We start from the raw sequence: 27,409 nt of genomic DNA on the forward strand, positions 1-27,409 counted from the left end.
GCAGGGAGTTGAGAATGGTGTTCCTATGTGCCATGTTGGAAGGGGATGACTAAGCCTGGGATTGGGAGGCATCCAGTTTGGTTCCAAGTAAAGGAGATGCTCATTGCTTGTACAAACTGCATTGTTTTTATGGTGGATGTGAATGCATGTGTTTCACTCAGGGTAAATCAGGGGTTAAATACCTTTTGCAGTCCTGGGTTTTTTGTTATTCCAGATGAATTTGAGAATTGCTCTTTCTATCTCTGTGAAGAATTGAGTTAGAATTTTGATGGGGATTGCATTGAACCTATAGATTGCTTTTGGTAGGATGGCCATTTTTTACTATGTTAATCCTGGTGATCCATGAGCATGGGAGCTCTTTCCATCTTTGGAGGTCTTCTTTGAGTTCTTTCTTCAGAGACTTGAGGTTCTTGTCATACAGATCTTTCACTTGCTTAGTTAGAATCACACCAAACTATTTGATATTTGTGACTATTGTGAAGGGAGTTGTTTCCCTAATTTTTTTCTCAGCCCATTTACCCTTCGAGTAGAAGAAGTCTACTGATTTGTTAGAGTTAATTTTATATCCAGCCACTTTGCTGAAGTTATTTATCAGCTGTAGGAGTTCTCTGGTAGAATTTTTTGGGTTGCTTATGTATATTATTATATTATCTACAAATAGTGATATCTTGACTTCCTTCTTCTCAATTTGTATCCCTTTGATCTCTTTTTGTTGTCTAATTGCTATGGCTAGGACTTTGAGTACTCTATTGAATAGGTAGGAAGAGAGTGGGCAGCCTTGTCTAGTCCTTGATTTTAGTGGGATTGCTTCAAGTTTCTCTCCATTGAGTTTGATGTTGGCTACTGGCTTGCTGTATATTGCTTTTATTATGTTTAGGTATGACCTTGAATTCCTGATCTTTCTGATACTTTTAATATGAAGGGCTGTTGTATTTTGTCAAAGGCTTTTTCAGCATCTAATGAGATAATCATGTGGGATTTTTTTCTTTGAGTTTATTTAGTGGATTCCATTGATGGATTTTCACATGTTGAACCATCCCTGCATCCCTGGGATGAAGCCTACTTGATCATGGTGTATGATGGTTTTGATGTGTTTTTGGACTTGGTTTTCAAAATTTTTATTTAATATTTTTGCATCAATATTCATAAGGAAAATTGGTTTGAAGTTCTCTTACTATTCTCAACAGTAAACGAACTTGTGGGAGAATCTCACCGATATCAAGCTGTACTACAGAGAAATAGTGATATAAAGTGCATGGCATTGGTACAGAGACAGGCAGGTAGATCAGTGGAATAGAATTGAAGACCCAGAAATAAACCCTCACACCTCGAACACATCAGCACAGGGGAAGATTTCCTGAACAGAACATCAGTGGCCCATGCTCTAAGATCAACTATTGACAAATGGGATTTCATGAAATTGCAAAGCTTCTGTAAGGCAAAAGACGCTGTCAATAGAACAAAACGGCAACCAACAGATTGGGAAAAGATCTTTACCAATCCTACATCCAATAGAGGGCTAATATCCAATATATACAACAAACTCAAGAAGTTAGAGTCCAGAGAATCAAATGACCCTATTAAAAATGCAGTACAGAGCTAAAAAAAGAATTTTCAACTGAGGAATATCGAATGGCCAAGAAGCACCTAAAGAAATGTTCTACATCCTTAGTCATCAGGGAAATGCAAATCAAACTGACCCTGAGATTCCACCTCACACCAGTCAGAATGGCCACACGGGTCAGAATAGCTAAGATCAAAAACTCAGGTGACAGCAGATGCTGGCAAGGATGTGGAGAAAGAGAAACACTCCTCCATTGCTGGTGGGATTGCAGGCTGGTACAACCACTCTGGAAATCAGTTTGGCAGATCCTCAGAAAATTAGACATAGTACTACCTGAGGACCCAGCTATACCACTCCTGGGCATATACCCAAAAGATGCTCCAACATGTAATAAGGACACATGCTCCACTATGTTCATAGCAGGTAACCCAGACACAAAAGAACACACATGGTACTCACTGATAAAGTGGATAGTAGCTTAAAAAGCCCAGAATACCCACAGTACAACCGACAAACCCAGGAACTTAAGAAGAAGGAAGACCAAAGTGTGGATGCTTCAATCCTACATAGAAGGAGAACAAAATAATCACAGGAGGTAAAGGGAGGGAAGGATCTGGGAGGGAGAGAAGGAGGGAAAAAATTGGGGCAAGATCAAGTATTGGAAGGGAGAGAAGTACAGAGGGTCAGGAAATCAAAATAGAAATATGAAGCAGTGGGTTTGGGGAACTGGGGGTAGCCACTAGAAAGTCCCAGATGCCAGGGAAATGAGACTCCCCCAGGTCCCAACAGGGATGACATTAGCTGAAATACCCAACAAAGGAGAGGTACAACCTGTAGAGGCCACCTCCAGTAGATAGGCACGGCCCCTAGTTGAGGGATGGGGCTGCCCAACCATCTCAAAATTTTAAACCCAGAAATGTTCCTGTCCAAAGGAAAGACAGGGACAGAAAATGGAACATAGACTGCACAAAAGGCCATCCAGAGACTGCCTTACCTAGGGAACCATTCCATTCACAGACATCAAGCCCCCACACTATTGCTGATGCCAAGAAGTTCTTGCTGACAGGAGCCTGGTATGGCTGTCTCCTGAGGTTCTACTAGCACCTGACCAATACAGATACAGATACTCACAGACAGCCATTGTACTGACCCAGGGGACTGCAATGGATGAGCTAGGGGAAGAACTGAAGGAGTTGAAGGGGATTGCAACCCCATAGTAAGAATGATTTCAACTAACGGGACCACCCAGAGCTCCCAGAGGCTAAACCAACAACCAAGGAGTACACATGGAGGGATCCATGCATGGTTCTAGATACATATGTAGCAGAGGATGGCCTTATCTGACATCAATGGGAGGAGAGACCCTTGGTCCTGTGAAGGCTTGATATCCCAGTGTAGGGGGATGGTAGAGTGGTGAAGCAGGAGTTGGGTAGTGGGTGGAAGAGCACCCTCATAGAGGCAAAGAGAACAGGGGGAGAGAAGATGGGATGGGGGGATTTATGGAGGGGTAACTGGGAAGGAGAATATCATTTGAAAGGTAAACAGATAAAATGAGTAATAAAAAAAAAAAAAAAACCTTTGCAGGAAGGGGTACCCAGGAAGGGAAGCTCATTGGCTAAATATTTGGGGCCTATCTGGGTATCTCATTAGCATGGAGCACTCCAGGTTTTTATGCTGTCTGATTGGTTGTCATGGTCCTTTCAGTGCGTTGTCCTGGGTACCTGTTCTTGGATAAGTAGAGCAGGCAGGGAGCTGGGTCTATTCCTGCTGTTCACTATTCTGAAGTTTCTGGGGTTTTGAACCTGTTTCGACCTTACCAGTTCTTCTGTCTGGTGGCACGGTCTTCTTCCTCCACAATTTAATTTTTGTTGTTGTTGTTGTCATTGTTGTTGTTGTTGCAATATGGCAAGGACATTTTCTTAAAAAAGAAAGTGATAGTTTTGATTAGATAGTGCGCAAGACACCAGTGCACTGCTTGAGTGAACATACTCATGGACAACACCAGTGCACTGCTTGAGTGAACATACTCATGGACAACACCAGTGCACTGCTTGAGTGAACATACTCATGGACAACACCAGTGCACTGCTTGAGTGAACATACTCATGGACAACAGTGATCTTTAGAGGGAATTGTCCTACTGTTTATAGAGTGAAGAAAAGATGGTATTCCTACATCCCTATGAAACAAACCTTAGTTTTCATAGTTTCAAAATCAGCACGTACTTATTTGTTGCTTGCAATGCAGATGTGCACTGAGATGTGCAGTTTTCACCTTTGTGTCTGAAATAGAGAAACAACCCAGAATTACCGTGCACGTGCTAAACTCAATTCAGATTTATTTCTTGCCACCAAATTAGCAGAATTATACACTTAAAAACTTCATGAAGTTTTCACTGATACTCTATCTTTGTTTCAACAAACTTAAATATTTTGTGTATAGGACATACCCCGGCAAAATCAATTGCATGGGGGATGTTCTTAAAGACTAGAGGGAAGTGTAGGTTGAGTTGGTGGGGGCTGGGAGTGTTTTCAGAGTTGACATGCTCTGGTAGTTTGTAAAGGTAAGGATTTAGTGTAAGGCATCCTTGGAGCTCTTGGTGAGGAGTGTTTGGATGTGCAAAGTGTGGGAAACTATTATTCATAGAAATGTTTTGTTTTGTTTTGAGACAGGTTTTCTTTTGTCTTGGAACTTATTCTTTAGATCAGGCTGGTTTCAAATTCAGAGATCCACCTGCCTCTGCCTCTTGAGTGCTGTGATTAAAGGCTGCCCGACTTCATAGAAACTTTGAATATAAAAATTTAAGAGACTAAAAGTGAGATTTCTTTTGTATATTAATTTTGCTGAAATAAAATGCAATACTTTGTATGCTACTTACAACTTATATACCTCTCAAACAAATAATTTTTAGAGGATCATCAGACCACTAACAAGGGAGTTCTTAGAGCCTTTGACTTGCTTTGACTTGCTAATACAGTTTGTGTTAGCTAGCCATACATTGGTCAGTTTACTGCCCTTTGGTTAACCATTGATTCCATTCCACAAAAGGATACTTTTCCATGTGTGTTATCGGTCTTCTCCTTTCTTTGTGGGCTGGGACTGTATTTTAAAACTTGTGTCTTTCACAGAGCTGTTGTTGTTGTTGTTATTATTATTATCATTAGATGACAATAGATACCTGATGAATAACCAGAGTGCTTACAACACTTGGCCAATAGAGCTCTGTGTGAGACTCTTACGGTCTTGATTTTTCCCTTTGGTGACAAAATCATTTCAACAGCTTACCTTTTTTTATATTCCTATGAATTAGATTAGAACAATTGTTACTTTAATGAGAATACACACACAGAGAAAAATTGTGGTGGAAAATGTTTTCAACTAATAATCTAGAATTGCTTGGTGTCATGGCACACGCCTTAAATTCCAGTACTCAGAAGGCAGAGGCAAGTAGAGCTCTGTGAGTTCAAGGCCATCCGGATTTACATAGTGAGTTTTTGGATATGCAAGGTTACATAGTGAGACCCTGTCTCACAAAAGAAAAAAAAAAACCCACAAACTAATGTCTCATTCATTTCTTTAGCCATTAATTTGGTGCAGCCTAAAAGATAGCTGTGTTTTCTTTATGTTTTATATACTTTAAGCAGAATTAATAGTGAAATAAATACCTTTGCTTGATAATAGAATTGTGGCTTATCATTATACATTACAGTTTATTTAATGGCAATTATGGTATGACTATGAAATTTGGCCATATTTCATAAATGCTAAGTGTTGTTCTTCAAAATTAAATAGTTTTTAAACTTTCTGGTTCCCCATTTTATAGGGTTTCATATGTCCCCAGTGTATGAAATCTCTTGGCTCTGCTGATGAGCTTTTCAAGCACTATCAGGCCGTTCATGATGCTGGTAATGACTCCGGTCATGGTGGAGAGGCCAGTCTTGCTTTGACACGGTACAGTATACTAGTTTGAAATGGGATATTGTCATGGAATGCACATGTGATATAATTGCTATGTCAACATTAATTACTTTCTGAAAATTGTAATGTTCTCATACTACTTAATTTAAGTCTGTCCTCAATTAGCATGGTCTTCCTCCCTAGCTTGTCAGCTTGGGAGTTTGAGCTTCTTGTGGGTTTGAGTCAGAAACAATCCAGTGTTATACAGGCAAGTGAATGAAGGGGAGAGTGACCAGGCAGGGGCAGATCATGCACATTTTACAGTACTGCTGGCAGCTTTGGATTTTACCCGAACTGTGTCAGGGAGCCATTCCTGAGTATTGTTGGTAACTTTGTTTCTGCTCTAGGCACTTGGTAATTAGCTTATTATTTGCTTGAGAATTGTTTGTGTTTGCAAACCATGTGCTTTTAAGACTGAAATTACTTTTCTAAAGGCTTTTATACAGAAAACATTCAGTGTTTTTAAAATAATTGAGAAAGCTATAACATTAAAAGTTTCTGATTATCATTTGCTAAGCTCATAAATTAAAAGACTTTTCCTCTCTCCTCATGCATCTTTAGAGATGACATAACACTACTCAGACAAGAGGTCCAAGACCTACAGGCCTCACTTAAGGTAAAAATAAACACGCTAATGATTGTTTATTTTTAGAGCTTCACATTAAAAACTGCTTTAAAATTTACTAATTAAAATCTTTCTTATCAGGAAGAAAAATGGTACTCAGAAGAATTAAAGAAAGAATTAGAAAAATATCAAGGGCTACAGCAGCAAGTAATTGCATTTTAAATTCTTAAAGCATGTTTATTAGTTGTTTATTTTTATTGCTGAAAATTAAGCATTATACTCTTTTATAAGGGGCTTGATATAAATCCTTTCCTAATTTATTTTTTGTGTAACAGCCTATTAAATAGTCTGTATAATTCTAATGAATTTGGGAGCATATATGGGAAGCAAAGATAAACTTCTTAAACATGTGTCATTAAGAATTTGCTATGTTAGGTATGATAGTGTGTGTGTAATCCCAGCACTTGGAAGGCAGAGGCCAGAAAATATGAGTTCAAAGACAGTCTAGGCTGCATAGCAAGACCTTGTCTCAAAAGGAGTGAAGGGGCTGAAGCGATGGCTCAATAATTAAGTGTGCTTGCTGCATTTGCTGAGGACCCAGGCTTGATCCCCTGCACCCACATCAGACAGCTCTCAGGTACAGGTAACTGCAGTTCCAGGAGATCCAGTGTCCTCTTCTGGCCTCCTGCACACATGTGCTTGTGCATACACACAATTAAAATTTAGACTACTATCTATCTATCTATCTGTCTGTCTGTCTGTCTGTCTGTCTATTGTCTATCATCTGTATCTATCATCTATCGTCTATCACCTCTATCTATCATCAATCTATCTATATCTGTTTGTTTATCATCTATCAATCAATCATCTATATACATTGCTTTAAAAGAGAATCAGTTATCAGTTTTTAAAACATCAAGCTTATGTTATTCTATTTTTCTGACAGTATACTTAAATGGCTTAAAAAACTGAGGCTCAACACAAATCATTGGCCTCTACTTTCTCATCTCATCTTACTGAAAACTCTTTAAGGGCAGTAACAATGGAATTGTCATTTCTTGTGATAACAAGGCCTTCTGGAAAATGTCCTTCAAGATCTGGGACTATACATGTGCCAGAGTGTCATATTTCATAAATACATTCTCAATAGTGTAAGTTATAACTTGTGTTTCTAGTAAATTCCTGTTTAGAAGCAAATGCATTTTAAATATTTTAAGCCATCAATATGGAAATCCTTTATTCTTTGACATGGACTTAACTCTTTAAAATATGTGAAAGAGTTATTAATTTTTTCCCGGTACCTGGATGACTTTAGCCCTAAAGGATATGGTAGTGGTAGTGGTTGTCTCCTCCCCTTCCCCTCCCCTTCCCCTTCCCCTTCCCCTTCCCCTTCCCCTCCCCCTCCCCTTCCCCTCCCCTTCCCTTCCCCTCCCCCTCCCCCTTCCCCTCCCCGTTCCCCTCCCCCTCCCCCTTCTTTTGTGAGACATGGTCTCTCTACATAGCCCTGACTGTCCTGGAACTCACTATGTAGACCAAGCTAGCTTCAAGCTCTTAGAGGTCTGCCTGCTTCTGCCTCTGCCTCTGCTGAGAATAAAGGCATGCCTAGTGTTTTATAGGTTAAAGTATGTCTGTGCTTCACATTTATTTATTATGCATGTATGTTTGTGTGTGTGTGTGTATGTGTGTGTGTACATATATGTGGGTACCTTCTTGCATGTAGATAGAGGTCAGCAAACAGAGTGTGAGAGTAGATTTCTTTTCTTGGCCCAGGAAGGTGAGTTCAGGTCCTAGTGAGAAGTACATTTCCCCACTGAGCCGTCTTATGAGCCCTTCCTTTATTTCTCTGTTTGGGATGATTGATGAACTCAGGGACCTGTGTACTAGGCAAGTGCTTTCCTACTGACCTGTGCTCCAGTGTCTAACCCTTGCTTCCACTCTCACACAATAATGCCCTTCTTGATTGTCATAGTGGATGGCATATATAAGGTTACTAATTTTTAAAAAAAATTTTATTAGGTATTTTCCTCATTTACATTTCCAATGCTATCCCAAAAGTCCCCCATACCCTCTTCCTCACCCCCTACCCACCCACTCCCACTTTTTGGCCCTGGTGTTCCCCTGTACTGGGGCATATAAAGTTTGCAAGTCCAATGGGCCTCTATTTCCACTGATGGATGACTAGGCCATCTTTTGATACATATGAAGCTAGAGTCAAGAGCTCCAGGGTACTGGTTAGTTCATAATGTTGTTCCACCTATAGGGTTGCAGATCCCTTTAGCTCCTTGGGTACTTTCTCTAGCTCCTCCATTGGGGGCCCTGTGATCCATCCAATAGCTGACTGTGAGCATCCACTTATGTGTTTGCTAGGCCCCGGCGTAGTCTCACTAGAGACAGCTATATCAGGGTCCTTTCAGCATAATCTTGCTAGTGTATGCAATGGTGTCAGCGTTTGGAGGCTGATTATGGGATGGATCCCTGGATATGGCAGTCTCTAGATGGTCCATCCTTTTGTCTCAGCTCCAAACTTTGTCTCTGTAAAGGTTACCAATTTTTAAATAGTTTTGGTGTTCTTATGCATTTAGTAAGCATATGTTCAATGTATTGATCTCTTAGATCATATATCTGTTGCTACTTATTTTCCTTTAAATTCTAAGTGCTTAAAGGAGAGAATACAGTGAACAAATTTCACAGAGAATACATTCAATAGATGAGTTACATGAACAACTTAGTGAATGCCACAGTTATTAAAGTCCATTAAAGTCTCAACTGTAGTAGAATCAGTCTCTCATGCTAAGCAAAATCTCATTAAAATTTAAGGTGCACCTTTATAAGTGGTTTCCTGAGAGTGATGCTTTCCAGAGAGCTGTGTAGCAAGGGTCACTTACTGGTAGAGTACACTGTAGGTGGTGGGGCGAGATTTGAGAAGTAAGGCTAAAGGAGTGCGACCGAGCCTGACACAGCGTGAGCTATTGGTCTGGAGAGATAGACAGCGGTGCTTCGAGCTGTGTGGTAGGCTTGTGTGCTTGCAGCCCAGCAGTTGGTGCCTGTACGTGGAGTGTGGGAAGAGCTGATGCTGGGTTCTGGAGACAGGGGAAGTGCTGTTATTATTTTATTGCTGAATATATGGAATTGTGGATGTCACCTGTTGCATGACACTGAGGTTTCTACAAACATAGGAAAGCCCTTGGACTGGCAGACTGCAGTGAAATGACGCCAGCCATCTAATGACAGCTTACAGATCTGAAAGGAGGAGAACCATCAGATTCTGATCTTAACCCAGATCCTCTTACTTAACTTGACAGACATGGCAATTGTATAGAGTTTTCTTCTCTTTTTACCACATTTATTTATGTGTTCTGTTTTAATTAAGGAGGCTAAATCTGATGGATTGGTGACTGATTCGTCAGCAGGTAATTAAAACATTTTTGTTTTAATTTTTCTTTTTTTCTCATCCTTTTAAAAATTTAATACCTGATAAAGGAGTTTTGTTTATGTTTATATATGCTATTTGTAAAACGGTAAAAGTATTTTATTTGTGTGTTCTGTTTAGATAGTTATTTGTGTCACAATTTAGTCAGTTATCTAGTTCATTATATTCTGAAGATATGAATAAACCTCTAGAATGTTACCCCAATGATTTCTCAAAGTTCAGTCTACTTAGGTAATGCTGTGTCTATACCTCTTGCAGTAACTGAGGAGATGAACGTCTTTGTAGCTGTCAAGTGGGCGGATACTAAGTGACTAGTCCAGGTTAGACTCAGAGTAGAAGTTGTAGTTAAGGGACTTCTCTCAGGATGAAGCAGCAGTGACAGACATTGACTGCACATTTTAACTAATGTGTTTTAAGGCCATTGTTGTTCTTAGTTATTTCTAAATTTACTTTATAATGTTTCTGAACAACATAATACATTTTAAAATGGGTATGATGGTATATGTCTGTAATACTAGCATGCAGGAGGCTGAAAAAGAAAATCACAAGTTCTAATCTAACCTTAGCTATAAAGTAAGATCTTAGTTTTTAAAATCTTTTATTTCTTTACTTTTTTACACTTCAGATTTTATCTTAATTTTTAAAAGGCAAAACTAAACCTCTAAGCAAATATTTATAGATATTTGGAGGTTATTCTAATTATTTTTTATTTATAAATCAAGTTTATAAATTGTGATTTTTACCTTAAATGATTCAAATATGCTCAATATTTTGAAATGTGAAAATAATCTTATAGATGGAATCACATCAATTGTTATTACATGATTATGATATAAGTAATAAAAACTTAGTGTATATAACTGACATTATATTTTACATACTGCTATGCTCTCTTCTAGAGCTACAGGCTTTAGAGCAACAATTAGAAGAAGCACAAACAGAGAATTTTAATATTAAGCAAATGAAAGATCTGTTTGAACAGAAAGCAGCCCAACTTGCTACTGAAATTGCAGGTATATTGAATCTGAATTGTTTTAACCAATAAAATGTTCTTACTACTCTTTCATCATTATATGTCTTAGAAAACTAATGTTTTAAGTGTATTAAAACAGTTTTGTAAACTATAGAAGTGATTAATGGAGTTTAATAATATGAATTGCTGTATAAATTATTTGTCCTTCAATGTTTTTTCTTTAGTATTTTCTTCTTGAAATTTAAAGTTAAATATTCTCTTTTGATATGCTTGGTGATTGAAATGTAACATTTTAAATAAATTGATTGTATAATATATTAGAGATTTAATACTTGGTTATACTATCAATTAATTATTCATAATGTATTTTGTTTCAAATTATGTGCTTTTTGGTAAAACATTTTATGTATGTACATTAAAGTACTAAGTAGTCTACTATTGGTTAGAATTTAACATGATCATAACGTTATGGGTATATTTATAGGTACTTAAGGAATGTGAATTAGACTTAAGTTTGTATAACCTTGCAGGTTAATATATGCAGACTTATAAGACCTGCCTGCCTTCAGGGTTAATATTATTAAATCAATATATGTATTGCTATTTTTAATTAGATATAAAGTCAAAATATGATGAAGAAAAGAGTCTCCGAGCAGCTGCTGAACAAAAAGTGACACATTTGTCAGAAGAATTAAACAAACAGACAACTGTAATTCAAGATCTGAAAACTGAGCTGGTAATTTATTTATCATCATTATGTTAATTTGTACCATCCTTATTAAAATGAAATATATATGATAACAGGCATATGGCTAAGTGATAGAGAACTTGCCAATAATGTATGAAGTTTTGAGTTAAATATCCAGCTGAAGAAATATTTTAAAAATAGTTTAATGAACTGGACGCAATGAAAAAGATACCGTATATCCTTCTACACAGACACACAGACACACACACACACACATATATATGCCCTATGATTTTTAAAAGTAAAAAAGATGTTATAAAATTATGTGATTTAACTCCTTTGATGATATTGTTGTTTCTGTTTAAGTATAAATTTTTGTTTTGTTTTTAAAATATTTCCTCTCTCCACATCTCTGAAGCTGTCATTTCCTCCCATTGTATTGCTCTTTTGAGACAGGATCTCACTGTGTAGCCTTGGCCGTCGTGGAACTTGCTATGTAGACAAGACTGGCCTCCAACTCAGAGAGATCCTCTTACCTCTGCTTCCTCAGTGTGGGGCTAAAGTTGTGTGCCAACATGCAGACTTTTCCTTACACTTCAGTTTCACAGTGCATCAGGTTTTAGCATTGCCTCCAACTGGAAAGAAACTTTATTTCAAATTCGTCAAACATAATATTCAAGTCCGACTTGTTTGATGGCGGTATTTGTCAGTAGGTATCATGGTTCAGTGTTCCTTAGGCTTTACAACCTTAGACCTATCTTTGACATCTTTATTTATATGGCACTCAATAAATACATGAATAAAGGACTGAATGCAAGCAACTGACTGGAAACCCAGAACGAGCTTGCATCTTTTCTTCCTTATTTAAATGTTGTTGTTGTATCACCATAAGGTGTAGACCCCATGGCTCCGTGCTAGGCAAGAGGTCCCCTCAGAGCTCACTTCTTTAGTCCCATTGCCTGCTCCTCAGCAGAGGGAAGAATGCAGTCTGTGAAGCAATTGTTAGGTTCCATACACAGTTTGTTAAGGGAAGCCAAGCCAGGGAAATACTTGGGTGGGTGTGAGTTTGCTAGCGTGCAGCTTGATGAGACTGTAAGTCGAATGAATGGAAAGGGCGTTGGTTTATTGAAGCAGGAATCAGTGTTTGGGGTTTAGAGTCTAAAAATTGGTAATAATGTTTGTTTTTATTTTGATCTCCTTTTAGTGACTTTTTCTAAAATGTATATTATTTTAGGTTTTTTTTTTTTAACTGTAATATTTAGTTAAAATGTATGTTTCACAGCTTCAGAGACCTGGTATAGAAGATGTTGCTGTACTAAAGAAAGAACTGGTCCAAGTTCAAACACTAATGGATAACATGACTTTGGAACGTGAGAGAGAATCTGAAAAACTTAAAGATGAATGCAAAAAGTTACAATCAGAGCATGCTCATTTGGAGGTAATGACACCATAGTGGAATGCTTCCACGATAGATTACTATTCTACCTAATAAATGATGCATATATGCATGCAGTTAGATAACTAAGGCCAGGTGGTAAGTGATAATCGAATTTATCTTAATTTGGTAGCAGTAAACGAAGTCTGATGTCATTTCCTGTAGTTACTTTAAAATTTTGTTTTGGGAAAATATTTAGAAATAATTGCTTCTTTCTTTGCTTTCTTTCTGGTTCTGTAAAAATTTTTGGCATGCAGTCTCATTATGGAGGCTCTTCTTAACCTCCTTGGTCTCCTGAGATGACAGAAATGTACCATAGTACCTAGCAGATGATGTTGTTTTTAATAGATTTATTTCTAATTGATAGGCATTGAATGCTGTAGCTGAAGTGTTGAATTGGTACTGCAGAGGGTGGGCTCAGCAGTTAAAGCACTCTCTCAGCAGGATTTGGTTCCCAGCAACCGCAAGGCAACTCACAAACATCTGTAATTTCACTTCTCAGGGATCTGATGTTCTCTTCCTAGCCTCTGAAGGCACCCGGCACACACATGGTGCACAGATGTACCATGGGCAAAACACTTATATGTAAAAAATAAAAGTAAATAAATCTTAAAAAACTGCTCCAACCTACTACCATAACTTAGATCTAGTTTGTCATATGTTGTCACACACACGTAGAATTCCAACATTTGGAGGCTAAGAGGAGGATCATGAGTTTAAGAGCAATCTTGGGTACATAGTGAGGGACCCTGTTTGAACACACACACACACACACACACACACACACACACACACACGTCCCAAAACAGAGAACAACAGAAAAACAAAAGCATTTGTTGTAGTGACAGTTTTTAGCTGGTGACCAAAATACCACTCTGTTCATAAATAGTAACATGCCAGTAAATCATGGAGTAAAACTATTACAGATATCCTGTGTCTGGTTCCTCCTGTGTTTCTTTATCTGTGTCTTATCAGTGGGAACTTAACAAGAGTGGATAGTTTTAAGATGCATGAGATTATGAAGCTCTGTGATGCGTGACACTAAGCTACCATGTAGATTCCCCAAAATGACACTTCATAACCCTAACCACACAGGTTCACAAATTTCCAAATAGTTTGAGGGGTTCATAAATTTACTAAAGTCAGTTCAGTGTCGAGGGGTATTACTAATTAGACTGAAACTGGAATTGGCGGCAGTCAAGAGCATTGGCTACTCTTCCCGGTGTCCTTCTATCCCTCCTGTTCCGGAGGATCTGACAGTGTCTTCTTAACCTCCACAGGCGCTGCACATACATGGTGCACATACATTCATTCAAGTAACACTCCTGTACACATAAAAGATGAGAAGATGCTGAGTCAAAGTCGGATAAGGGAAAGTGTGTTTACATGACTTTAACTTGAGCAAGCCTAGTCATTTATTTCTGTACTCGTGTTGATTAGATCTGACTGCTGACTAATAACTTCTCAAATTATAACAGTACTCTCTTCACTTAAAAATGCCATTGAATGTTGACATTTCCATATAAAAGCACATGGTGACTAAACGTTAATGGAAGTAATTAATGGTGGGTTTAGAGTATACATGTTTTAAAGTGAATTTACTCTGACTTTTTTTAGTTGTGAATTAAAGAATCATACTTGTTAGTTAAGAATATTAGCAAAAGCCATGCCATAGTGGTATACACCTTCAATCCTAGCACTCAGGAAGAGAGGAAGGTGGAGAGGTTAGCTTGGTCTACAGAGCAAGTGTCAAGACAGTGAGGGCTGCACAGAAAAACTCTGTCTCAAAAAACAAAAATAAGACCCCTCTGCCCCTTGATCCCCCCACCCCCAAGGAAGTATTATCAGAGTCACACTAATGCCATTAGACAGATTGCTTTTGGACACCACTAGGTTTCTGATACTCCACCAGGTCATTTTGAGTACTGTGTTGCTTTAAAAGTTTCTCATCTGATTTTATAAAGTTATTAGAAATCCGAGGCTCAATTAGGTGTAACCGACTTTCAGTCACGTGTGTAAAATTCAGAACCTAGGTCTTACTCAGACCCAGCACTCCTCCCTCAGCACCCTGTCTTCCATTTAACTTGTCTCATAATTGCCTCATGAGTGACTTTGTGCTGCTAAGCTTTTTGTTTGCTTGTTTTCTGTTTTTATTTTGAGACAGTGTCTCAGTCTAGCTGAAGGCTAACCTGGAGCTCCCTGTGTAGCTCTGGCTGCCTCAATCTCTCATATGCCTCAGCCCTCTAAGATGGAATTAGGAGAGTGAGCTACCATGCAAGCTTTTTGTGCTACTAACCTTGTGTAATGTTTATTGCTACTTTAGTGTTTTGCCAAAATTGTATGTTGTTATGTATTGAGTAACTGAAAATATTTTTAAGTTTATCTAATACTGTTTCCATAGAAACATTAGTATAATAGATTGTTTCATCTCATATACTTGTTTTTGACTTCATTTGGGTTTTTGTTGTTGTTGTTGTTGTTTCTACTTACTATGAATATGTAATGTGTTTAATTAAAATTCAATTCTAGTTGTTTTTATCTAAGTATATTAGTGAATTACATCATTTAAAAATTTACTAGAATCAAATTATTATAGATGTGATTACTTTCTCTTAATCAGAACCAAAACAAATTAAAAGCCATTAGAGAAGCAAGAAATATAAAGATTTATCAAATGTTTTCTAGTTGGGATTGGTGATATGTATTCTGGAACATATTGTTAAATACAACTTTGGTTTATTCTCCTTGAAACTTACATACCTTATGAGCTTATTGCATTTTCTATATATTTATGAAAGTATATTTTTATTGTAAAGCATTTGAAGTACTTAATAAGTAGTTGGAGATTTTATAGATTGAAGATTGAAGGTTTCAAGATTTAAAATTATTTTGAAAATGCTTCATCAAGGTAAATATTAAAGAAAGCTGCAATGAGTTTAGATATGTTGTGGTATTTAATGGAAATGATTTTAAAGAATCTTATTTATATTTTAAGTAATCTTATTTGGATCTTAATTTTAAGAGCAAAAATGTTTATACAAGCATGGAATAATGATGATTATAATCATACACAGCTATTTAAGATTATTTAAGCTATTTATGAATATTTCAATATTAAGTATGTTAGTTTAAGAGATCCCATTTGTAAGTATGTTTGGACATTTTTATTGTGTTCTCAATGTGCGCCTTGTCAGTACTGTCTTCCACCTTTCATCCACCATTTTATTATTTTTTTTCTGCTTTCTAATGGAGATGCTTAAATTTGAGGTAATGTGCTTCGGGACACTTGCTGGGTTTGGTACTATCTTTATCCACCACCTTCTATTGTCCTGTGTAGTTTGGTGTGATAGGGCAATCTTAGAACTTCATAGACATGCTCATTTTTGTTTTGTTAATCAAACGAGTTCTCATCCATTTTAAAATGATTATTTCTTAATAGTAGAAATTCAAGCAGTTATTATAGTTCTGTAGTACTAGCAGAATGTCAAAATATTGTTCCTTAGTTATTTGTAACTTAAGTCCTACTAAAAACCTAGTATTCAGTTTAGTAACAGCATCAAGGACAATAAAATCTTGTTAGGGTCTCATATATTGTTCTAGTGGGATAAACAGCTATGAAATCTTTGGGGGTGATCACTCACTGGGGAGTATGTCTTGAACCAACGCTAAGCAGCAGAAACAATTCTAGGTTCTAGGAATGCAGCGTCAAGTCAGTGCCTGCTCTTGTAACATTCATATTCCTTTGTGGGAATCAGAACTGTGTAACAAAGCCAGCCTTCATTGGTGTTGTGTAGTTGTTTATTGCTGTGAAAGTGGCCAGAGAGAAACAATTTCAAAGCATGAAAGATTCATTTTGGCTTCTGGTCTTAGTCCAGGTTTTTCTGGGTTCTTTCCTTTAGAATGTCATGGCAGCCAGGAACTGTGGCCGAGGTTGCTAACTTCTGGTAGCCAGGAAGCACACAGCAGGGACCTGGGTCAAGATGCCCCTGGTGACTACTTCCTCTCACTGTCCCTCACCACAAACATTTCATCACCTCCTACTGACAGGATCAAATCACAGTCACTCAATGGCCAGAGCCCTCATGATCCAGTCCACGACCTCTCAATGATTGGATCAACTGGATCAAAGCTTAAGCACAGGAGCCTTTTGAGATGTTTCTATAATCAAACTGTATCACGGTAGGAAGTGAAGTGATAGCAAATTCTATGAAGAAGGAAGAAAAAGTAGGGTGTGTGTGTGTTGTGGTGGAGCCAGAAATAATATGGGGCAATTTTACTGGCATGGCAGAGGAAGATCTCAAGGATATGAGGGAGGAGGATATTGTAAGTGGGAGTCACCATGAAGCTCTGTAAAGAAGAATCCTGGGAAGAGATCATAGAAAGTGCTGACCTGCAAGCCATAGATGGACTTGAGCAGATGGCAGGGAAAGTTACCACAGAAAGAGAAAAACATTGGAGTGTCAACTGTGGTACTATCTGAAGAGAAAATATATTTTATATCTCTTAATATTTTTCTTTAATCACTATTTTTCCTCAAATCAGAACAATATTTTATGGTTTTAAAAGCTAGGAATGATCATTGGTAATGTGCAGCAGAGAAAGGGAAAGCCATATGACCACTCCTTCCTGAGTCTCCTACATCCGATGTCCTCCTTTTGGGGCACACTCTTGCCACCTCTCTTAAACTTTCAAGTGCTCACATTAATCTAAACCTTCAGTCATTAATGTGTTAAATTGATTTCTGAAATTTGAAGCCATTGTTTTTCTAAATGGATGAAGACACTACACCTCTGAAAGTACCTCAGAAGCTAAGTTCTGTGTAGTCCGGGTTCCTAGAGAGTCACTGCAGTATCTGAGCAGTGGCATTGGGTCACTGCAAACCAGACCCTCCTAGGTCTCTTCTGTATGACGCAGGGACTGATTTGTAACACATATGGATCAAGGGTTGGGTGCTAAGAGCAGAATTCTAAATGTATGCATGTCCATGCTGTAAAGTTTATTCAGCATAAAGAATGTGTGCAATGGAAGTGACTGACTTTCAGTATGTAAAAAGTAGAGCCAGCAAGAAATATTAGAAATACAAAGTTCATTTGTTAATATCATTTGTAGTAGCTTTCTAGTGTTTGAGCTTTTGTGTATTAGAGGTATGGCTTTTTAAGATACTTGCCCACCTGGTTTTCCCTTTCATTAGTTTTAAGCAATCAAACTATCTAAACAATAAACATTAATTTATTGTTATTAAAATGTTTAAATTCACTAGCATGTTTCTATTCAACTTGACCATAAAGTAGCCTTGGTTAATGAAACTACATTGGACCTTAGCTTGGTAAATTGTTTTGATAAATATACTCTCATTATTTATCAGAAAGGTGATTCACCCAAAACAAACCAGATTGCATATGTGAATATGCTGTGGAAGGTTGAAGAATCTCTAGATATAACTTGGTTTTCCTGTTTGGATTCAGGAGGCTCAAAGTATAGATTTAAAACCATGAAATTAAAAATTTGATGTTACCTCAGATAGATGAAGATGGCAGCATTTCAGCTGACATATAATTTAACAAATGAATCATGCATCTTGGATGTATTTTAACAATTAATTTTAAGCAAAAAAAATTTTCGGTGGGAGTATTACTGCTATCAGAATAAAGATCAGGTTGTAAAATGTCATGTGTCTACTGCCCCAGCAGCAGAAACCATCATTTCTTCAAATCTTTGTGTTCCTGCATTCATTTGCTTTAATTGTTACTTTATTTTTCAGGCTACAATAAACCAGCTAAGGAGTGAACTTGCCAAAGGCCCCCAAGAAGTTGCAGTATATGTGCAGGAAATACAAAAACTTAAAGGTTCAATTAATGAATTAACACAAAAAAACCAGGTAAGAATTTTAAAGCTACATAGAGTGGTGAATAGATTTTAATTATTAAATTTAATCATTAAAATTAATTTAATTTATAAAGTAAGACAACTCACCCTTCCTTCCTCATTCCTCCCTCCCTCCCCTTGTATGTACGTATGTATGTATGTATGTATATATATACTAAATGTTAAGTATATCCACATGGGGGTACAAAACAGCCTCTAAGAATTCTTTGTGTGGCAAAACTGTGTCTTATACCCAAAGAACAGCCTTACCTACTGCCCCTTCCCTGAACTCCAGTCAACCACCATGTTCTCTTGTGTTTTTAATACTTTTACACACCCAAGTCTTTTAGATAAGTGGAATCATAAGGTATTTGTGGATTTGTAACTGACATTATTTAACATAATATCCTGAAAGATTCATCTGAGTCCCTTACATCAGCATTCTGTCTTTATAGTTGAATGATACTACAGCATTTTAAGTTTGAGATATATACCCATCTGTCAATAAATACTTGGGTTGCTTTCTTCTTTCTGGTTATTTGAATATCACTGCTTAGAATTTGTGTGTATAAATATCTTTGAGACCCTGTTTTTAGTTCTTTTGGCTCTATCCAAGAATCAGGTTGCTGGATTGTATTGTAATTCTATTATGTATCTATACTTACATATACACATTTATAAGAGTTATTATCTAAAAACCTTACAAATAAATAAAAACATCACAAAAAAAATTATCCAGATCCAAAGTTTATACAACTCAGTGAACTACTATATAGCTAGGCATTCAGACTGGATGCTGTGAGCTTCATATTAAATTTTACACATTCATTATCAATTGTATCTTGTGTGCTTATCCACTACCAAAAAAACTCATTACAGAATAGCTGGGATTAAAGGTGTGTGCTACCACCTCAGCTTGATAGAACTTGTTTAATATTTTAGGACAAGTGAGTTTTAAATAGTCACTGTTTTCATGTACTTTTGACCTCTTAACGAGTCAGGACATCTGGAAGAGGTGGAGAAGGGTGGATCAGTCAGGGACTTTATAAGTAAGCCTATGGGAAAGAAGAGTCACAGAATAGCTTTAATTTGCTACCACATTGACAACTTACAGCCATGCAGCTGTTCAGGATCTGTGAGCATGCGCTATACTATGAAATGTCAGTCGCTTACAGTCTTTAAAAATGATTTGTATAGATTAATAAGCAGATTTAATTTAGGTAATGAATCAAAAATGTGAATTTTCAAAATAGTTCTGAATGTGACATTATATAAGGATCATTACTAATTAATAAGACGCATGTTATTAGAAGATTGTCCTATATGCTGTTTAATCATAAGGGTAATTTCTCCTCTAGTCTTTTGTCTGCTTTTTTGAAATGTTTTTATTGCTTGGTTAAAGCACATACTGTTGACTGTTATAAGTTTCTGTGCATCCTTTTCTGAGTTTGCTGTTCATCTTTGTCATAGTTAGGGTTTCTACTACTGTGATGAAACACCATGCACAATGATATGATAGTATATATAAGTGACCCTAAAAATTCCACCAGAGAACTCCTAAACCTGATAAACAGCTTCAATGAAGTAGCTGGACATAAAATTAACTCAAACAAGTCAATGTTCTTTCTCTACACAAAGGATAAACAGGCTGAGAAAGAAATTAGGGTAACAACACCCTTCTCAATAGTCACAAATAATATAAAATATCTTGGCGTGACTCTAACTAAGGAAGTGAAAGATCTGTATGGTAGGAACTTCATGTCTCTGAAGAAAGAAATTAAAGAAGATCTCAGAAGATGGAAAGATCTCATGCTCATGGATTGGCAGGATCAATATAGTAAAAATGGCTATCTTGCCGAAAGCAATCTACAGATTCAATGCAATCCCCATCAAAATTCCAACTCAATTCTTCAAGGAATTAGAAAGAGCAATCTGCAATTTCATCTGGAATAACAAAAAACCTAGGATAGCAAAAACTCTTCTCAAGGATAAAAGAACCTCTGGTGGAATCACCATTCCTGACCTAAAGCTGTACTACAGAGCAATTGTGATAAAAACTGCATGGTACTGGTATAGCGACAGACAAGTAGATCAATGGAATAGAATTGAAGACCCAGAAATGAACGCACACATCTATGGTCACTTGATCTTTGACAAGGGAGCTAAAACCATCCAGTGGAAAAAAGACAGCATTTTCAACAAATGGTGCTGGCACAACTGGCAGTTATCATGTAGAAGAATGCAAATTGATCCATTCCTATCTCCTTGTACTAAGGTCAAATCTAAGTGGATCAAGGAACTCCACATAAAACCAGAGACACTGAAACTTATAGAGGAGAAAGTGCGGAAAAGCCTCGAAGATATGAGCATAGGAGAAAATTCCTGAATAGAACAGCAATGGCTTGAGCTGTAAGATTGAGAATTGACAAATGGGACCTCATAAAATTGCAAAGCTTCTGTAAGGCAAAAGACACTATCAATAAGACAAAAAGGCCACCAACAGATTGGGAAAGGATCTTTACCTATCCTAAATCAGAAAGGGGACTAATATCCCATATATATATAAAGAAGAAGAAGGTGGACTCCAGAAAATCAACCCCATTAAAAAATGGGGCTCAGAGCTAAACAAAGAATTCTCACCTGAGGAATACCGAATGACTGAGAAGCACCTGAAAAAATGTTCAGCATCCTTAATCATCAGGGAAATGCAAATCAAAACAACCCTGAGATTCCACCTCACACCCGTCAAAATGGCTAAGATCAAAAATTCAGGTGACAACAGATGCTGGCGAGGATGTGGGGAAAGAGGAACACTCCTCCATTGTTGGTGGGATTGCAAGCTTGTACAACCACTCTGGAAATCAGTCTGGTGGTTCCTCAGAAAATTGGCCATAGTACTACCAGAGGATCCCGCAGTACCTCTCCTGGGCATATATCCAGAAGATGTTCCAACTGGTAAGAAGGACACATGCTCCACTATATTCATAGTAGCCTTATTTATAATAGTCAGAAGCTGGAAAGAACCCAGATGCCCCTCAACAGAAGAATGGATACAGAAAATGTGGTACATTTACACAATGGAGTATACTACTCAGCTATTAAAAGGAATGAATTTATGAAATTCCTAGGCAAATGGATGGACCTAGAGGGCATCATCCTGAGTCAGGTAACCCAATCACAAAAGAACTCACATTATATGTACTCACTGATAAGTAGATATTAGCCCAGAAACTTAGAATACCCAAGATATAAGATACAATTTGCAAAACATATGAAACTCAAGAAGAATGAAGACCAAAGTGTGGACACTTTGCCCCTTCTCAGAATTGGGAACAAAACACCCATGGAAGGAGTTACAGAGACAAAGTTTGGAGCTGAGACGAAAGGATGGACCATCTAGAGACTGCCATATCCAGGGATCCATCCCATAATCAGCCTCCAAACGCTGACACCATTGCATATACTAGCAAGAGTTTGCTGAAAGGACCCTAATATAGCTGTCTCTTGTGAGGCTATTCTTGGGCCTAGCAAACACAGAAGTGGATGCTCACCGTCAGCTATTGGATGGATCACAGGGCCCCCAATGGAGGAGCTAGAGAAAGTACCCAAGGAGCTAAAGGGATCTACAACCCTATAGGTGGAACAACATTATGAACTAACCAGTACCCCCGGAGCTCTTGACTCTAGCTGCATATGTATCAGAAGATCCCTAGTCATCCATCAGTGGAAATAGAGGCCCATTGGTCTTGCAAACTTTATATGCCTCAGTACAGGGGAACGCCAGGGCCAAGAAGTGGGAGTAGGGGGCGGGGGGAGGAGAGTAGGGGGAATGGCATGGGGAACTTTTGGGATAGCATTGGAAATGTAAATGAAGAAAATACCCAATTAAAAACAAAGGGGTGGGGAGGAAACACCATGCACAAAAAGCAAGTTGGGGAGGAAAGGGTTGTTTTGATTAATACTTCCGCATCATAGTCCATCTGTGAAGGAAGCCATGGCAGGAACTCACACAGGGCAGGAACCTGGAGGCAGGAGCTGATGCAGAGGCAGTGGAGGGTGTTGCTGACAAGCTTGCTTCCCGTGTTTTGCTCAGCCTGCTTTCTTACAGAACCCAGGACCACCAGCCCAAGGATGTCACCACCCACCTTGGGCAGGGCCTTCCTCATCAATTACCAAATAAGAAAATGTCCGACAACCCTCTTCCGGTCAGAAAAGCACCGGGGCAGCTGGGGCGCAGGGTCGACTGACCCTCGCCAGCTACCCACAACACCTGCCACAGGATCTTAAGACTTCTGGTGAGTGGAGCACAGCTTCTGCTCCAATCCAATTGCGCGGGACCTGAGACTGCATTAGTTAGGGAAGCAGAAACCGGCCTGAGTAGGGCCACAGGCCTCATCCGGCCGGATCAGCACCAGGGTAGCGGGAGCGCAGGGTTGCCTGACACCCGCCAGCTACCCACGACCCCCGCCGCAGGATTTTGGGACTGCTGGTGAGTGGAACACAGCTTCTGCTCCAATCTTTAAACAGTGACAACGATAACAACTAACCCCAGAGATTACCAGATGGCGAAAGGTAAACGTAATAATCTTACTAACAGAAACCAAGACCACTCACCATCATCAGAACCCAGCACCCCCACTTCGCCCAGTCCAGGGCACCCCAACACACCGGAAAAGCTAGACACGGATTTAAAAGCGTATCTCCTGATGATGATAGAGGACTTCAAGAAGGACTTTAATAAAACACTTAAAGAAATGCAGGAGAACACTGCTAAACAGGCAGAAGACAATAAAGAGGAAGCACAAAAATCCCTTAAAGAATTGCAGGAGAACACTGCTAAAGAGTTACAAATCCTTAAAAAAAACCACGATAACATAATCAAACAGGTAGAAGTCCTTACAGAAAAACAGGAAAACACATCCAAACAGATGATGGAAATGAACAAAACCATACTAGACCTAAAAAGGGAAGTAGACACAATAAAGAAAACCCAAAATGAGGCAACACTGGAGATAGAAACCCTAGGAAAGAAATCTGGAACCATAGATACGAGCATCAGCAACAGAATACAAGAGATGGAAGAGAGAATCTCAGGTGCAGAAGATTCCATAGAGAACATCGGCACAACAATCAAGGAAAATGTAAAATGCAAAAAGATCCTAACTCAAAACATCCAAGAAATACAGGACACAATGAGAAGACCAAACCTACGGATAATAGGAGTGGATGAGAATGAAGATTTTCAACTCAAAGGACCAGCAAACATCTTCAACAAAATTATAGAAGAAAACTTCCCAAATCTAAAGAAAGAGATGCCCATGAACATACAAGAAGCCTACAGAACTCCAAATAGACTGGACCAGAAAAGAAATACCTCCCGACACATTATAATCAGAACAACAAATGCTCTAAATAAAGATAGAATACTAAAAGCAGTAAGAGAAAAAGGCCAAGTAACATATAAAGGCAAGCCTATCAGAATTACACCAGATTTTTCACCAGAGACTATGAAAGCCAGAAGATCCTGGACGGATGTTATACAGACACTAAAAGAACACAAATTCCAGCCCAGGCTACTATACCCAGCCAAACTCTCAATTAACATAGATGGAGACACCAAAGTATTCCACGACAAAACCAAATTCACACATTATCTCTCCACGAATCCAGCCCTTCAAAGGATAATAACAGAAAAAAACCAATACAAGGACAGGAACCACGCCCTAGAAACAACAAGAAGGTAATCCCTCAACAAACCTAAAAGAAGACAGGCACAAGAACAGAATGCCAACTTTAACAACAAAAATAACAGGAAACAACAATTACTTTTCCTTAATATCTCTTAATATCAATGGACTCAACTCCCCGATAAAAAGACATAGACTAACAAACTGGCTACACAAACAAGACCCAACATTTTGCTGCTTACAGGAAACTCATCTCAGAGAAAAGGATAGACACTACCTCAGAATGAAAGGCTGGAAAACAATTTTCCAAGCAAATGGCATGAAGAAACAAGCTGGAGTAGCCATTCTAATATCTGATAAGATTGACTTCCAACCCAAAGTCATTAAAAAAGACAGGGAGGGACACTTCATACTCATCAAAGGTAAAATCCTCCAAGAGGAACTATCAATCCTGAATATCTACGCTCCAAATACAAAGGCAGCCACATTCATTAAAGAAACTTTAGTAAATCTCAAAGCACACATTGCACCTCATACAATAATAGTGGGAGACTTCAACACACCACTTTCGCCAATGGACAGATCATGGAAACAGAAACTAAACAGGGACACAGTGAAACTAAGTGAAATTATGAATCAAATGGATCTGGCAGATATCTACAGAACATTCTATCCTAAAACAAAAGGATATACCTTCTTCTCAGCACCTCATGGTACCTTCTCCAAAATTGACCACATAATTGGTCACAAAGCAGGCCTCAACAGATACAAAAATATTGAAATTGTCCCATGCATCCTATCAGATCACCATGGACTAAGGCTGATCTTCAATAACAAAATAAATAATAGAAAGCCAACCTTCACGTGGAAACTGAACAACACTCTTCTCAATGATACCTTGGTCAAGGAAGGAATAAAGAAAGAAATTAAGGACTTTTTAGAGTTCAATGAAAATGAAGCCACAACATACCCAAACTTATGGGACGCAATGAAAGCATTTCTAAGAGGAAAACTCATAGCTCTGAGTGCCTCCAAAAGGAAACTAGAGAGAGCACACATTAGCAGCTTGACAACACACCTAAAAGCACTAGAACAAAAGGAAGCAAATTCACCCAAGAGGAGTAGACGGCAGGAAATAATCAAACTCAGGGGTGAAATCAACCAAGTGGAAACAAGAAAAACTATTCAAAGAATCAACCAATCAAGGAGCTGGTTCTTTGAGAAAATCAACAAGATAGATAAACCCTTAGCCAGACTCACTAGAGGGCACAGGGAAAGCATCCTAATTAACAAAATCAGAAATGAAAAAGGAGACATAACAACAGATCCTGAAGACATCCAAAACACCATCAGATCCTTCTACCAAAGGCTATACTCAACAAAACTGGAGAACCTGGATGAAATGGAGAAGTTCCTAGACAGATACCAGGTACCAAAGTTGAATCAAGATCAGGTTAATGATCTAAACAGCCCTATATCCCCCAAAGAAATAGAAGCAGTCATTAATAGTCTCCCAACTAAAAAAAGCCCAGGACCAGATGGGTTTAGTGCAGAGTTCTATCAGACCTTCAAAGAAGATCTAATCCCAGTTCTTCACAAACTATTCCACAAAATAGAAACAGAAGGTACTCTACCCAACTCATTCTATGAAGCCACAATTACTCTGATACCTAAACCACAAAAAGACCCAACAAAGATAGAAAACTTCAGACCAATATCCCTTATGAATATTGATGCAAAAATCCTCAATAAAGTTCTTGCTAACCGAATCCAAGAACACATCAAAACAATCATCCATCCTGACCAAGTAGGTTTCATCCCAGGGATGCAGGGATGGTTCAATATACGGAAATCCATCAACGTAATCCAGTATATAAACAAACTCAAAGACAAAAACCACATGGTCATCTCGTTAGATGCGGAAAAAGCATTTGACAAGATCCAACACCCATTCATGATAAAAGTCTTGGAAAGATCAGGAATTCAAGGCCCATACCTAAACATGATAAAAGCAATCTACAGCAAACCAGTAGCCACCATCAAAGTAAATGGTGAGAAGCTTGAAGCAATCCCTCTAAAATCAGGGACTAGACAAGGCTGTCCACTTTCTCCATACCTATTCAACATTGTACTTGAAGTCCTAGCCAGAGCAATTCGACAACAAAAGGAGATCAAAGGGATACAAATTGGAAAAGATGAAGTCAAAATATCACTCTTTGCAGATGATATGATAGTATATATAAGTGACCCTAAAAATTCCACCAGAGAACTCCTAAGCCTGATAAACAGCTTCGGTGAAGTAGCTGGATATAAAATTAACTCAAACAAATCAATGGCCTTTCTCTACACAAAGAATAAACAGGCTGAGAAAGAAATTAGGGAAACAACACCCTTCTCAATAGTCACAAATAATATAAAATATCTTGGCGTGACTCTAACTAAGGAAGTGAAAGATGTGTATGATAAAAACTTCAAGTCTCTGAAGAAAGAAATTATAGAAGATCTCAGAAGATGGAAAGATCTCCCATGCTCATGGATTGGCAGGATCAACATTGTAAAAATGGCTATCTTGCCAAAAGCAATCTACAGATTCAATGCAATCCCCATCAAAATTCCAACTCAATTCTTCAACGAATTAGAAAGTGCAATCTGCAAATTCATCTGGAATAACAAAAAACCTAGGATAGCAAAAACTCTTCTCAAGGATAAAAGAACCTCTGGTGGAATCACCATGCCGGACCTAAAGCTCTACTACAGAGCAATTGTGATAAAAACTGCATGGTACTGGTATAGTGACAGACAAATAGACCAATGGAATAGAATTGAAGACCCAGAAATGAACCCACACACCTATGGTCACTTGATCTTCGACAAGGGAGCTAAAAACATCCAGTGGAAGAAAGACAGCATTTTCAACAAATGGTGCTGGCACAACTGGTTGTTAACATGTAGAAGAATGCGAATCGATCCATTCCTATCTCCTTGTACTAAGGTCAAGTCTAAGTGGATCAAGGAACTTCACATAAAACCAGAGACACTGAAACTTATAGAGGAGAAAGTGGGGAAAAGCCTTGAAGATATGGGCACAGGGGAAAAATTCCTGAATAGAACAGTAATGGCTTGTGCTGTAAGATCGAGAATTGACAAGTGGGACCTCATGAAACTGCAAAGCTTCTGCAAGGCTAAAGACACCATCAATAAGACAAAAAAACCACCAACAGATTGGGAAAGGATCTTCACCTATC

The 27,409-nt window shown here is 38.2% G+C and overlaps 1 protein-coding gene across 3 annotated transcripts in view; it reads left to right on the forward strand.

Annotated features, from left to right (window-relative positions):
- The window catches only part of Eea1 (early endosome antigen 1), a 120,618-nt gene that overhangs the window by 49,870 nt on the left and 43,339 nt on the right, over window positions 1–27,409 (forward strand). For 2 of the 3 annotated variants that reach the window (XM_021174057.3, XM_029482447.2), the window contains 8 exons: window positions 5,388–5,515; window positions 6,083–6,137; window positions 6,228–6,293; window positions 9,457–9,496; window positions 10,416–10,529; window positions 11,104–11,225; window positions 12,460–12,615; window positions 18,374–18,490. In XM_021174057.3, coding sequence (XP_021029716.1) covers window positions 5,388–5,515; window positions 6,083–6,137; window positions 6,228–6,293; window positions 9,457–9,496; window positions 10,416–10,529; window positions 11,104–11,225; window positions 12,460–12,615; window positions 18,374–18,490 — 798 coding nt within the window. Of the gene's footprint in view, window positions 1–5,387; window positions 5,516–6,082; window positions 6,138–6,227; window positions 6,294–9,456; window positions 9,497–10,415; window positions 10,530–11,103; window positions 11,226–12,459; window positions 12,616–15,849; window positions 15,880–18,373; window positions 18,491–27,409 lie in introns of those variants that run through there. The other variant, XM_085843114.1, reaches the window with a different exon arrangement.

This window comes from Mus caroli, unplaced genomic scaffold (assembly GCF_978045245.1).
Source record: "Mus caroli unplaced genomic scaffold, Mus_caroli_1 scaffold_9, whole genome shotgun sequence".
In the NCBI taxonomy this organism is placed as follows: domain Eukaryota; kingdom Metazoa; phylum Chordata; class Mammalia; order Rodentia; family Muridae; genus Mus; species Mus caroli.